The sequence below is a fragment of the Bos javanicus genome, chromosome X (genome assembly GCF_032452875.1).
Source record: "Bos javanicus breed banteng chromosome X, ARS-OSU_banteng_1.0, whole genome shotgun sequence".
NCBI classification, from domain to species: Eukaryota; Metazoa; Chordata; class Mammalia; order Artiodactyla; family Bovidae; genus Bos; species Bos javanicus.
This window is the reverse complement of record NC_083897.1, coordinates 37,610,205-37,624,778: the sequence shown is the minus strand read 5'-3', so window position 1 is coordinate 37,624,778 and position 14,574 is coordinate 37,610,205. Positions and strand designations below refer to the sequence as shown.

The following is a 14,574-nucleotide window of genomic DNA, read 5'->3' as shown; positions in this document are numbered from 1 at the left end:
ACTGCAGCTGATTTCCCTTTAGACTGACTGGTTTGATCTCCTTGCTGTCCAAGGGACCCTCAGAAGTCTTCTCCAGCACCACAGTTTGAAGGCATCAATTCTTCAGCACTCCACTTTACCATCCAGCTCTCACAACCATATGTGACCACTGGGAAGACCATAGCCTTGACTATATGGATCTTTGCCAACAGAATAACGTCTCTGCTTTTCAACACTGTCTAGGTTTGTCATGGTTTTCCTGCCAAGGAGCAAACATCTTCTGATTTCATGGCTGCAGTCACCATCCACAGTGATTTTAGATACCAAAAAGAGGAAATCTGTCACTGTGTATATTTTAAGCCACAAATAAAATGGAAAAATTCCTAATCTTTGGACGGCACAGGAGGAAATGGAAGAAGAGCCATAGTTGTCTTCTGTCAGTAGTAGCTTGTTAGAAAAGATGATGGTAAAAATTCCACTGACAACAGCAATAAAGAAATAACTCCAGATCAATCAAGTCTATGGGGGCTAGGTGTAAGAATCCCCACTTGAGAGCGAGAAGAGAAGTGGATGAAAGGAAGAGGGAAAAGAGCTGGAACCTGGAGCCGCTAGTTGCTTGGCGATCTAGTACCGCCACCGCGACCGACCTGTGAGTATTGATCACTTCACCTGGAGCCCAATTCAGTTCAGTCGCTCAGTCGTGTCCGATTCTTTACGACCTCATGGAATTCTCCAGGCCAGAATACTGGAGTGGGTAGCTTTTCCCTTCTTCAGGGGATCTTCCCCACCCAGTGATCGAACTAAGGTATCCTGCATTGCAGGCAGATTCTTTACCAGCTGAGCCCCAAGGGAAGCTCAAGGAGACCCGCAGTGGAGCTGCAATCCAGCTGCGCTGTGACCGGAAAGCATCACCAGAAGACTTGGTACAGAAAAAAAACCAACCAAACAAAAAAATACCAAAATATGTCATTCATAATATTGTGCACTGCTTATATGCTGAAACAATAATATTGCCGATCGTTGTGTTAAATACAGTCTGTTACTGAAACCGATGTAACCGTCTATTTTTTTTTTTTTCAAGTGGATGTTGGAAAATTTAAAATTCCACAAGGGACTCGCACTCTGTTTCTATTGGGCAGTGCCGCTCTAGCAGGATGGAAATTAGAAGCTGCAAAGCTCTATGTGCCTCGACGTCTGTCTTCATTTCGGCATCAGGACCGATCCGACAGCCACCTTGAAGGGTCGGGGGGTGGGGAAGCTAGGAAAGTTGAGACACGTGACCAGGTGCCCAGTTCAGTTCAGTTCAGTCGCTCAGTCGTGCCCGACTCTTTGCGACCCCATGAATCACAGCAGCCAGGCCTCCCTGTCCATCAACAACTCCCGGAGTTCACTCAGACTCACGTCCATCGAGTGGGTGATGCCATCCAGCCATCTTATCCTCTGTCGTCCCCTTCTCCTCCTGTCCCCAGTCCCTCCCAGCATCAGAGTCTTTTCCAATGAGTCAACTCTTCGCATGAGGTGGCCAAAGTACTGGAGTTTCAGCTTTATCATCATTCCTTCCAAAGAACAGCCAGGGCTGATCTCCTTTAGAATGGACTGGTGGGCCCAAGTTTCACATAAAAAAAAAAACCCTGTAAAAAAGACTAGACCTTCGCCCGGCCACGCCCACAGCTAAGCCCCGCCCAGGTGGGCTGCGCAGGCGCTCCCCGGCCGGGCCGCTGAAGGCGGGGCGAAGCCCTAGGCGCTCGCGCGGCGGTAGCAGCGCGGGCCGCCGCGGCCGCCAATGAGATGGTGCGGCCGGCAAGCGCGCGCTGGGGGCTCCGCGCCGCTTCGCCCCGCCCCTCTGCACGACACGCACGGGGCGGCGCACAGGTGGGCGGGGCCTAGTGGCGCAGCTTGACGGCGGCGGGACCCTGCAGGCGCTTCCTCGGCGGCGGTGGCCCACGCGGCTCGCGAGCTCAGCGGGGCAACATGGCGGACGCGGAAGGTGAGGGCGGTTCTCCGGTGGTTGGCCGGCCGGGCCCGGGTCGCGACCTCCGACGGGGGGAGCCGGGGGTGGGGGGTGGCGGACATCGAGACCAGAACTGTCCGCTGGCTCCAGCCGCCGCGCCTCCCGCCGACCTTGTCGCTTGGCCTTGGCTCCACGGGGTGAGGGCGAGAGATTGAGAGGCCCCCGCGGTGACGTGACGCCATGAGGCCCAGGCCTCCCGCCGACGGGGCCTGGGTCGCGCTCCCCCGTTCTGCCGCCGTGGTCAGCGCCGCACAAGGAAGGAAAGAGAAGGGGCCGAGGGGCTCGGGCGGGCGCGGAGCTCCTAAGCGAAAAAGTTCTAGGGGCCCCAAGCCCTCGAGGACCGTCGGACGGTCCCTGACGGAACTTGCGGGCTGAGGGCCTTTCAGCCCCGCGCGGCCACGTGGTGAACCGGGCTGGAGGGGGACACGTGCGCCTGCTATCGCGAGCCCGCCCGGCCGCTCCGGGCACTGGCCTGACCCCCCTCGCTTTCCCTACGAGCCTATACCAGATGGCCGTTTTTCAGCTTCCCTGACGCGTCCTCTATTTTCAACTCGATCGCCTTGATTTTCGGGGAAAACTCCCAATTCTTGTGTGTGTTTTTTAAGTCCTTATTTTGCCGAAGAAACATAAGAAGAAAAAGGAGCGGAAATCATTACCAGAGGAGGCTGTGGCGGTGAGTAGGAATATTTTTACTCTGCTCCGACTCAAAAGAAAGGTTTCTTAGAGGCCAGATTGCAGAAAAGAACTGTTTCTGAAGATTTTGAAGGAATGGGGTGTCATCGTTTGCGGTCGTGAGATAGAAACTATAAAGCTCCATCCAGCCTAGGTCTCTGCTGTCAGGCACACTTTGCTAAATGGTGTTGCCCACAGTGACTGCTTTCCCTGAAATTGTCTTTCTTATCAGACCCACTATCCCTCTTTTCTCTTAAATTGGCTATTCCCATCTTGGTGCCACTTCACTTATTTTTCTCAATTCTTCGTTTATTTCTTCTCTTTCTTATGGAGATCTCAGTGAATAGGCATAGACACCTTGTTTTTAATTGCACAGGTGTAGACTTTGGTGGTTGTAATAGAAGGGTTCACATTCAAGTGGGGAGTCTTAACAAGTTGTGTTTCTGTCCTCTGGAAGGAAATACAACATGCTGAAGAATTTCTCATCAAACCTGAATCCAAAGTGGCTCAGTTGGACACGTCTCAGTGGCCACTGTTGCTAAAGGTATGTGTTTTTCATCACCTCAACGTCTGGCTTTTACACTGTTGATTAAGAATGGATCCTGGACTTAGGCAAGGCTAGGTGAGGCTGCCTAAATCAGTGTTCCTCAAGGTAGTTGAGATGAAGACCCGAGTTGTTGTTTTTTTTTTTTTTTTTTTCCCTTAATTTCCAGTGTACCCAACACTTGTGGAATACAGGTAAATTTTGCAACAATGTGAGACTGCTATCAAATTTTATAAACAATTCTCAATTTCTGTACTTAGCTTCACTTTACAGACATTTACTGGTTTGTGGAGTAATATATGCTTTACAGCATAGGTTTCGATGCTAGACCCCTTTGGGTCAGGCACTGTTGTGACCTTAGGCTAATCTTGACCTCTCTGAGGCTCCTGGCAAATAATACCTGCTCTTTCAGAAGGCCCACTGAGGGTTGCAGGAGGTGATCCATGAAACGTGCCGAAGTGCCCAGCATGTATCACGTACTCTAGAAGTTATTGACTATTGTGTTGGGTTTTTTATAAAGTAGTTCAGTAACGAATAGAGTTAAAATTTCGATACTGACATAATGGGTGCCAGCTATGAGATTAGGAGGTAAGTTTACTGAAAGACAGGATTCTCTGGTGGCTCAGACGGTAAAGTGTCTGCCCGCTATGTGGGAGACCCGGGTTTGATCCCTGGGTCAGGAAGATCCCCTGGAGAAGGAAATGGCCACCCACTCCAGTATTCTTGCCTAGAAAATTTGAATCAACCACTAAATAGGAGGTTAAATATGAGATTTGTTTATATAATTCAATGCAGTTGAATTTCTGCTTGGCCAGGTGTGTCTGCCATTTAGATAGCGTCTGGTTCTCTTATTTTTACCTGCCAGTAAATCATGTTGGCAACAGTCCTACCATCATGGAATGTAAAATCTAAAGGTGGGAGAAACATGCTGCTTGTGGGAAGTACCAACATGAAGCTAATGAACTTGCACTGAAGGGAGCGTTTTCAGACTGGTGGTGGAAGCTTGGAAAGAGCGAGGAGAAGCAAATATAAGGAGTGGAATGGGAGCGTCGAAGGCAGGAGTGAGCTGGTCAGGTGTTGCCAGTCATCCTCCAGCTGGCTACCTTTGGTCCCTGAAAAAAATCAAAACTAGTCTGTATTTTACGCATAAGCCTGTGCAGTGAAGCCACATTTGTTCGTAGGACCCCAGGAGGTCTTCTTACTTGGGTAATTTCTCCAGCATGTAGTGGGGCTTAGCAGTCTCTCACAGCAGATAATGGAAATACAGGAGCAAGATCCAAAACAGGAACCCAAAGGGTCGCCTTATCATGGTTCGTAGTGGTCCTGACTTAATTTTCTACGTGTTAATGATTTATTGCTTATTTTGTGTTTTATCATTGCTTTCTAGAATTTTGATAAGCTAAATGTAAGGACAACACATTACACACCTCTTCCTTGTGGTTCAAATCCTCTGAAGAGGGAGATTGGGGACTACATCAGGTAAGTATGTTGGGAGCAAGCACTGTTCACACTTCTTTGCACAGTGACCCTTTCACATCAGTTATTCAAGGAGGTGTGACATGCCCTCAATATATATGATAACCTGTGCCCATGGTCAACACTTGGTTTTTACTCTGCAAATTTAATTTTCATCCGAGGCCCAGAGTTGATGATACAGTAATTTCTTTCCCAATCTAGGACAGGTTTTATTAACCTTGACAAGCCCTCCAACCCCTCTTCCCATGAGGTGGTAGCCTGGATCCGGCGAATACTTCGGGTCGAGAAGACGGGACACAGTGGAACCCTGGATCCCAAGGTGACTGGTTGTTTAATAGTGTGCATCGAAAGAGCCACTCGCTTGGTGAAATCACAGCAGAGCGCAGGTAAATCAGAGTGGGAGGAAGGATGGGGCAACTTGAAGCTGGGAAGGCTTTCTGTGTTTCCTTGCCCTTCTGCATGTGATTTTCAGAAGTGATTTCTTACATTGGTAAAATCTTACAAACAAACAAACAAAAAAAAACAGAAGCAAGGGATACTCTGGTTTGGTATGTGCCTTCTGTTCTCTGCCAGATCCTGATGAGGCTGCCTTGTTGGGAGTTCTGGGTGCTTTTGATAAACATGTGGAGCCAAGTGGATCTGCTTTTAGCCCTGAGGCAGAGCTGAGTCCAAGTCTGACTGCAGGCCTGTCACTTCAGGCTCCTCGAAATACCCTGCAGCTTCTGCCTAAAATAATGCTTCCTTGTTGTCATCAGGGAAAATTCTACTTGGCCTTGCAAGGTGCCCTCCAGGCAGACTGTCCACAGGTGTTCTTGTCCTTCTCAGCATGTTGAGAATTGAACCTACGACATTAGGGTCTTTGTTCCTTTCCTACATCTGCACCCTGAAATCTGTCTTCCTGCAAATTTGATAGAAATTTTCCTGCTTTCCGTGGCTGCACAAGATTACAAGTGATACAAGCATATAGGAAATAACAGCAAACTCGGTGGCCACACCTGACTACTCTTGTCATTTTACAGGCAAAGAGTATGTGGGGATTGTCCGGCTGCACAATGCTATCGAAGGGGGGACTCAGCTTTCCAGGGTGAGTCTGTCATTGGAGGGAACCCACCTGAGCCACTGGGCCAACCTGGGCAGGTGCCTGCAGATGGCAGAGATACTTCTGCTCATGTCCCTTCTGAGGAGGCTTCTGATCAGTCCTGAGCCACCCGTGTGGAGTTCAAAAATTGAAAGGCCCTTTTAATGATTGCAAGAGAACTTCTGTGTGTCACTTGTGCCCTTAAACTCCTCAAATCTGCCCTTTGATCGTCTTTGAGAGTCCATGCAGTAAGAGCAATTTCGTTTGTGTTTCTTCCCAGGCCCTAGAAACCCTGACAGGTGCCTTATTCCAGCGACCCCCACTCATTGCTGCGGTAAAAAGGCAACTCCGAGTCAGAACCATCTACGAGAGCAAAATGATTGAGTATGACCCTGAAAGACGATTAGGTGGGTCCTCAGGCCTGTGGGGCGCCGAGCTGACACAGAGAACTCTGGTGTCGAATGAATTTTCCAGAATCAGAGTCTGGTAAAAGTAGCTGCCTTGAGCGTATGGGGTAGTTGTGGCCTGTGTCATCTCCAGTTTCGCTGCTGCAGGTAGAGAATAACTGGGTTTCTCACCTGGTCATGTGTTTACTTAAAGAAAGTGAATTCGCTCAGTTGTGTCCAACTCTTTGCGACCCCGTGGACTGTAGCCCACCAGGCTCCTCCATCCATGGAATTTTCTAGGCAAGAGTACTGGAGTGGGTGGCCATTGCCTTCTCCAAGGGATCTTCCTGAGCCAGGGATCGAACCCAGGTCTCTCCCACATTGCAGGCAGACACTTTACCATCTGAGCCTCCACAGAAGCCCACCCTTTTATAATAAAAACTATTCAGTGAGTTAAGCATAGAAGAATAATTCCTCAACCTGATACAGGTATCCATAAAGAAAGACTTAAAGTAAACATCATACTCAGTACCTTTCTCCCTAAGGGATTCCCTGGTGGCTCAGACGGTAAAGTGTTCTGCCTGCAACATGGGAGACACAGGTTCAATCCCTGGGTCGGGAAGATCCTCTGGAGAAGGAAATGGCCACCCACTCTCGTACTCTTGCCTAGAAAATTCTATGGATGGAGGAGCCTGGTGGGCTACAGTTCATGGGGTCGCAGAGTTGGGCACAACTGAGCGACTTCACTTTCTTTTCTTTCTTTCATGTGTTTACTTAGGAAAATATGTGCTACTTTTGTGTGTGCGTGTGTTTTAGGAATCTTCTGGGTGAGTTGTGAGGCTGGCACTTATATTCGGACGCTGTGTGTTCACCTTGGTTTGTTGTTGGGAGTTGGTGGTCAGATGCAGGAACTCCGGAGGGTTCGTTCTGGAGTCATGAGTGAAAAGGTATGTCATAGGTAGGAGTTTTTTTTTTTTTTCTTAAAGCCGGCTGATACTTAGATCTTCCAGCCCTTGGTGGAACTCTACCTACCTCCCATCTCAGATAAGGCAGTTTCCAAAGTGTTGAGTTCAGTCCAGGGCAGCTTCCCTGTTCTGTTAATTAAACTTTGGGACATTAAAACACAGGCTGGGGTGTGTGTGGATGGAGACTGTTACTCTATTCGTTTACTCCCTAGCCTCCAGATATGCCTGCTTAGGTTTACTAGACCACCAGTTACAGAGGTGACTGAAAACAGACCAAAGACTAATGAGTTTGGACTAGCAGACGAGACAAAACTGATTCAGTGTTTGGAAGTGTGAGGTCCATTTTCTATTGGGAGTACAATGGCACTTTATTAATTTTCATGTGTGGCTACTTCCCAGGACCACATGGTGACGATGCATGATGTGCTTGATGCCCAATGGCTGTATGATAACCACAAGGATGAGAGTTACCTGCGGCGAGTTGTTTACCCTTTGGAAAAGCTGTTGACGTCTCATAAACGGCTAGTCATGAAAGATAGTGCAGTAAGTTCTGTTTGCACAAAATGGGAGCTCAGGAGAGGAGATGTGGTCCATGGCCTGAAAATTTCATTCTATTTAAAGAGATAAAATAGGATTTTGTGATCTTACAACCGCTATTTTCCTTGGGGTTTCTTTTCTTTTTTTCTGGTTTTGTATATTGAACACTGGATTAATTTATTTTTGTTAATGGAAGTATTTATGATTAACTTTATTAAGTGAAAACCAAATATAAAGTAAAAGTTTAATATTGGGCCTGATTCCATTAAATGTTTAGAGTAAGTAACTTGGTTCAAGAAATAGACTGTTAGTGGTACATAAAATTTGCTCTTCCCGTAAACTGGTAGTTTTGCATGTGCCTAAGACACCTTGGTTTTTTTTTTAAACTATTGCTAGAAAAAGTTGTTTTGATGGGGATAAAAGATTGATATTAGAGAGTTGGCTAGTTCTCCTTTCGGAATCTCCATTAAAAGCTTTGTTGAAATCCCAATTTGAGGCCATAAAACCTAAATATCGCGGAGATTATCAAGCCTTTTTTCTTAGTATGCATACTAAATAATCTCATAGAAAGTAATCATTTATATATTTAATAATTTGAGCTTGTTCATTCATACTCAGATCTTAAACTATATACATGTTTGACTGTATAGATGTTAGAGTTTATAATAAAAGACAAAAAACTGAAGAGGCATACCACAATCTGCTCCTATAATGATAGAGAAAAAAGTACACAAGACAACGTGAATGTGATTCCCTTTTGATAGGGTCAAATTAGTGGCTTCTGGGGGAATTTCAAGGGAGGGGAGAAATATGGCGAGTGAAGACAAGACCCTCAGGGTGGATTGAACACCTCAAGTGTGGGCAGACTCAGGGAGAGTTGGCCTTGACATGTATCTCTGGGTCCGTAAAGGACATGTCAAAACGTGTAGCATTGGTTCAGCAGGCCTTGGCAGTGTTGCTTGTGCATTCCTTTGGGGATGTAATTATTACCTAGGAATATGACCTGGGAAGGTAGTTATTACCTAGCTCTATTAGGGTGTTTTCCCTTCATGCTGAGACATAGAGAACAGGTAAACTCTGGACAGGAGTAGCGACTTCAGCCCTGGTTACATTTCTGAATCAATCTGTGGTGGGTGGCAGCTGTGATCCAAGCTGCATGGCAGGCTGTGGATGCTGTCGGGCCTCTGGGACGGGTAGGGGGTGCTCACTGGTCCCCCTGACCCACTTTGGCCCAGTGTGGGGTGGGGCAGAGGGCAGGGGCCGCCCTGTGACGGAGGCACTCATGGTGCTGCCATCCTGCCAGGTGAACGCCATCTGCTACGGGGCAAAGATCATGCTCCCAGGTGTCCTGCGCTACGAGGACGGCATTGAGGTCAATCAGGAGATCGTGGTCATCACCACCAAAGGGGAGGCAATCTGCATGGGTAAGAGGCAAGCGGCCCTTGTCTGCTCTGCACCATCACAGCCAGGCTCCCTTGGAGGGGGTGCCCGAGGCCTGGCTCCCTCGGGGTGACCGAATAAATCCCTGTGTTCCTTGGGGTCTGTGGGGTGGTCACAGCACAAAGGTCCAGTTCGGACAGGCATGTGTGAGAAGGGGTCAGCGGGGTTTCCTCTTGTCCCGCCAGCTGCTGTTAGGAGCCTTGTCTCAGTGGTTTAGCTCTCCAGTGAGAGAAGAAATCATCAACAGATGGGGAATAAAGGTGGTAACTGTGGAGCCTTCAGTCTGCTCCCTCTCTGTGCAACGCTAACTTGCACAACTTTAGCTACTGTTGGATTGTCCCCGTCTGAGCTCCAAGCATGACATGTATGTCTTTGGGATTCGTTATCAAGGTGGCCCTTCCCCTCTGGCTGCTAGCCACTCTGTGGCCACCTTGATTGTGCACAGCTAGAAAGGGATCCTGATGACACACTTTATTCCTGGTGTAAATAATGCACATTAAAGAGCTTTGGATGTATCGGCCTGGCCAAAAAATGGGTTTGGATTTTTCTGAGACATGTAACTGAAAAATGTGAACTTTTTGGCCAGTTGAATACTTAAGAAGTCTCCTCTGAGGACGTCCAAAGCATAGGTTTTGATGAGTGTGATCAGTATCAGTATTTTTTTGCACTTGATAAGTGGAACATGATTTCACAGGCTGTCTTCCCCTGATGGTGAATTTTCTCCATATGCAACTCTCCGCAATGGAAACCTCAAGGCAGTAGAGCTTAAGAGTTTTATTTCAACAATGAGATTGTTTTCTAAAAAATCATCTATCTGTTTGGCTGTGTTGGGTGTTAGTGGTGGCACACAGGATCTTTCATTGTGCTATGTGGGCTTCTCTCTAGTTGTGCGTGGTCTCACTGCTTATGGCACCCCGGAGTAGGTGCCCTGTGGCATGTGGGATCTGAGTTCCCCAACTTGGAATCGAACTTGTGTCCTGTGTATTGGAAGGTGAATTCTTCACCACTGGACCACCAGGGAAGTCCAAGCTTACAAGTTTTCAAGAAGTTTGTAAAACTTGTATAAAACGGCGGCATTTGGCCTCACTGGTTATCAAGTCTTTCCTTTTATCTCTTTCCAACACCTGCAGCAATTGCATTGATGACCACAGCAGTGATCTCCACCTGCGACCACGGCATTGTAGCCAAGATCAAGAGAGTTATCATGGAGAGAGACACTTACCCTCGGAAATGGGGTTTAGGGCCAAAAGTAAGTAAGTGGGACTGGGCCTGTGCCCTGCACAGCATTGTGTTTTGCTTTGTTGAATACTCGAGCAGCTCTTGGTGTGTCTCCACTGCCATGTCCTGGCATTGTGCCGGGCCCTGGGAAGTCGGTGCTGGTTAGAAATGTGCCTCACTTGGACCTGAGGATCTTTAGGCTAAGGGGATGGTAGATGGACCTCAGTCCACTTGCACCACGGACGGGATGGTGACTTTTAGCATAGTTGAGGGCCCTGCGAAGGGGTGTGACAAGGTCCCTGGCACCTCGAGTCCACCATGAGGGCTTTGGCCTGGTCAGGGAATCGGGGCAAGGGATCTCTGCTTGAGCCACTCCAGTGGAAATACACGATGTGAGATACTGAGGTGAAGCGGGGAGGGAAGCGTCTGGGGCCGCTGGAATGGCAGGTGGTACAAATGAGACCGCAGAGGCTCCCAGGAATACAGCAAGCCCTTTGAAAGTCCCATGTCTGCACCCGTGGAAGAGAGGGTGAGTTCCGAGTGCTCTGCTGTGTGTGTGTGTGGTTATGATATCTGCTTTGCATCGACACTATTGTAACCTGGACACCCTGTCGGTCCTCTAGGCGAGTCAGAAGAAGCTGATGATCAAGCAGGGCCTTTTGGATAAGCACGGCAAGCCGACCGACAGCACACCTGCCACCTGGATGCAAGAGTACGTCGACTACAGGTGAGGGTGGCTGTTGGCCAGCCCCGCAGTGGATAGGGGGCCTGCCTCAATGCCGGGGTCCCTTGATGGCAGGGGAGGAGGGAAGGGCGTGGAGCTCCAAGTGCTGGATGCCGCCTCCTGTCCACTCTGGTGAGGACCTCAACTTAGTTCGGTTCAGTCCAGTTGTTCAGTCATGTCTGACTCTGCAGCCCCATGGACTGCAGCACGCCAGGCCTCCCTGTCCATCACCAACTCCCGGAGCTTGCTGAAACTCATGTCCATTGAGTTGGTGATGCCATCCAACCATCTCATCCTCTGTTGTCCCCTTCTCCTCCCACCTTCAATTTTTCCCAGCATCAGGGTCATTTCAAATGAGTCAGCTCTTCACATCAGGTGGCCAGATTGTTGGGAATTTCAGCTTCAACATCAGTCCTTCCAATGAGTACGGAGCCAGTAATGGAGGAAATGTGCTCAGGGAAGGGCTGTTGGGACTCGCCTTGGGGGCTGGCGCTGAACCCTGGCTGCCCCAGGCAGGTCAGGGCATTGGGCCCCACACAGCCAATGGTTATCCCTTGCCAGCCTGGCTTGTGGGACTCTAGACAGAGTCAGGCTGCAAGTGGCAGTGGTGAGCTCTTCTGTCCAGCATCAGTGTTCTACAGTGGCTTTCGACTGGCCGGATATGCCTTTGTGCAGCCGGGCCTCTGAGGACAGCAGGTCCGTGACCCTTACCCTTTGCTTCTGCTCCTCTAGTAGCAATTCTGCCAAGAAAGACGTGCCACCCAAAGCAGTCAAAGCCACGCCGGTAGTTGCTGAGGTAGTGAAAACCCCAAAGGTGAGTGGTGTGCCGTGCTGGCTTTGGAACACTCCACCCAGCCGCACCAGCTGCTGGTCTGTTGTGTCTGTTGGGGGTTCTGTGGGCCTGGGGGTTAGACTGGCCTGGGCTGCCAGCTGAGCTCAGGCCACAGCTGTGGAACAGAGTGGGGTCAGCGGGTGGCAGGAGCATGTTGGAATCGAGATCGGGATACTCGAGGCCAGGCAGAACTCGGCAGAAGGCCAGCAAACACCTGTGCACGTGGTGGCTTCAGGGCTGGGGGCCGCTGGCATCAGATGGCACAGTGGCTTGTCTGTTTCTGCGGGTGGCACCAAATTTCCTGAAAAGGGCCTGCCGTGGAACCTGGCAGGTGGGGTTCCTGACCCACCTGCCCCCTCTGAGGGCTCCCTGGAGCACCCCAGGGAGGAGGCGGCCTTTCTGTGTTGCCCTGGCACTCCGGCTGTGCCCCCGGCTTCCTGGCCTTCAGGCATGACAGTCTCTGAATGCCTGCTAAACCAGGCCCCTTCAGGGGTTTTCGCAAACTTCCTGTCGGGTCCCATCAGGATCCTCTTGGCGGGCTGGCTCCCCACCTTTTGTGACTCACTGAAAATGTTCTTGTCCACGTTGGTCTCGGATCTAATGTGCATCCGTGGTCTCCACCTTAGCGGAAGCGAGAGAGCGAGAGTGAGGACACATCCCCGGCGGCTCCGCAGGTGGTCAAGAAGGAAAAGAAGAAGAAAAAGAAGGAGAAGGCCAAAGCTGCTGCGGAGAAGCCAGGAGCTGGGGTGTGTGCAGGCAGGCCCAGGACCCGGGCCCCCATGGGTCCCTGAGGGGAAGGCATTGCCCACTGCCTGGGAGGGACGATGGGATGGGCCCAGGTTTCCTAGCATCGGCTCAGGATTCTGTGCGTGGTGGGTTGGGAGGCTGTGGAGCTGGGGTACGTGAAGGCAAAGGCATCGGTGAAAAACTCAGGACTGCAATGCGCAAGATTGATGTCACCCAGGACATCCGAGTCATGAGCATCACCTTCTAGTGACCCCAACGGGGTGGGACTGGGAAAGTGGCAGTGCTTACGAGATGCTTGCTTTTCCTCCCAGGACAGTGACAGCACCAAGAAGAAGAAGAAGAAGAAGAAAATCAAAGCGGAAATGGTCTCCGAGTAGGGGTGGCCACGTGTGGCACAGCGTCCAGGTGGGAGGAGCCATCAAAGCCTTATTGTGAACCTGGAGCTCCGTTGGTCCTCGAGGGAGGGGACCCGAGGTCCCCAGAAGGGCGGAGAGGCTAGCACGTGGGAGCAGCTCACAGAGCCCTTGCCGAGGCCCCCTGGCACGGCCGCCCCATCTCGTCCTGTTGTAAGGACCCTGGTGAAGGGGGTAGACTGGGCGTCATCCGCTGCTCTGCCCAGGAGACTCACAGCACCTCCCCTGCAGACCCAGCACTGCCCAGTGCCCACCCACGGCTGTTTCCTGGGGCCAGCTGATGATCCTGGGCCTCTCCCAGTTGGCTTCTCCACTTCCCTTGTCTAAAAAGTTTCTAAACAAAAAAAGGCAGTTCCACAAAATGGTCTAGAGCAAGTGAAAAAAAAAACAAAAACCAGAACTGAATCATGTTATTGAGGGAATAATCTTTTTTGCCAGCGTGCTGAGGACAGCAGTCTCGTGTCAAGAGTTCCCTCAGTCACCTGGATTTCCTTTCCAGGTGGAGGCCTGGCTGAGGGCTCTGGCACGCTTGTCTTGTGCGCTCTTTCCATGCCCTCCCTTGTGTACACTTCACAGCTTGTACATATACACACAACCTCAGGCGCCTGACTCCACCTGGCTAGTTGTGTTTGTGAGCTCAGTACCCCCCAAAAAAAACCATTCCTCCAGGCTTTGTTTTACTCCTCCGTTCCTTTCCCTGCTGGGAGAAGGTTGTAATTTTTACTTGATTAAATTTCCTTCTGAAGTTTTTTAAGTATTCCTGTTGGATTTTTCTTAATTGTTGATCTACAAGTTAGCAGAACAACAACAAAAAAAGACATGGCAATTAAAAATGTAGAGATCTTTATGTCCTAGTGGAAATGTGGTGCTTTTCCTGGATATGTGGTTACCTTTTTCTGTGTCTGGTAACATTTCCCTTGGGGCCTGGTGTGGGATCAGATACTCCGGCATCTTCAAGACACAAGATCACTGAAGAATCTTCCCCAATTCGGTGATCTCCACAATCACAGAGAGGAGAAGGTTCTCCATGTTTGTGGCAGGGGGATGTGGGGGACAAGGGGTCACTTAGGCAGCTGCAGACACATCTGTGCTCAGCCACGCCAAGAGCTGCTGAAGCTTGTGCTGATGGCTAGGGAGGTGATTTGGAACCAAAAACAGTATGTGGAGTGGTGGGGAGGGGCATGTTCCCAGTGATGGTTTCTGTTGGCCTCCACTGCCTGGGACCCTTGAGAGCCACCTGGACATGCCATCCCAAGGCTGGCTTTCCCCTGCCCTAGGCATGCCTGGACATAATGCCTCCAGAAGCGCCCATGGTGGGTTCCCATCCAGGGTAAGACACTTTCAGGTGCCTGTACATGGACACCAGCCTCATGTAAGTCTTGAGCTGCACCTGGGTTCCTGGGAGCCAATGGAGGAGTTTATTCTGGGGATGTCACCTTTACCCGGGCAGTCGGTATGGGTAGAGAAAGCTAAAAGGGAGTAGCTTTCAGGAGGAAAAGGAAACATCTGGTAGGTGTATCAAAATCAAGTCCAAGTGGAAGCAAAACAGTTC

At 50.0% G+C, this 14,574-nt stretch overlaps 1 protein-coding gene and 1 non-coding gene across 2 annotated transcripts; both read left to right on the top strand.

The window, feature by feature from the left end:
- The first annotated feature begins 1,766 nt into the window (after nucleotides 1-1,766).
- Nucleotides 1,767-13,776, top strand: DKC1 (dyskerin pseudouridine synthase 1). The gene is made up of 15 exons (XM_061408916.1): nucleotides 1,767-1,966; nucleotides 2,596-2,663; nucleotides 3,120-3,206; nucleotides 4,594-4,685; nucleotides 4,884-5,068; nucleotides 5,702-5,766; nucleotides 6,041-6,167; nucleotides 6,963-7,093; nucleotides 7,511-7,654; nucleotides 8,952-9,072; nucleotides 10,219-10,337; nucleotides 10,930-11,033; nucleotides 11,766-11,844; nucleotides 12,489-12,608; nucleotides 12,921-13,776. The coding sequence occupies exons 1-15, from the start codon at nucleotides 1,951-1,953 to the stop codon at nucleotides 12,984-12,986; spliced, it is 1,524 nt and encodes a 507-aa protein (XP_061264900.1). The 5' UTR covers nucleotides 1,767-1,950; the 3' UTR covers nucleotides 12,987-13,776.
- On the top strand, nucleotides 7,201-7,332 carry LOC133243598 (small nucleolar RNA SNORA36 family). Its single transcript, XR_009735149.1, has one exon. It is a non-coding gene; the product is annotated as a small nucleolar RNA SNORA36 family (small nucleolar RNA).
- Nucleotides 13,777-14,574: the final 798 nt, after the last annotated feature.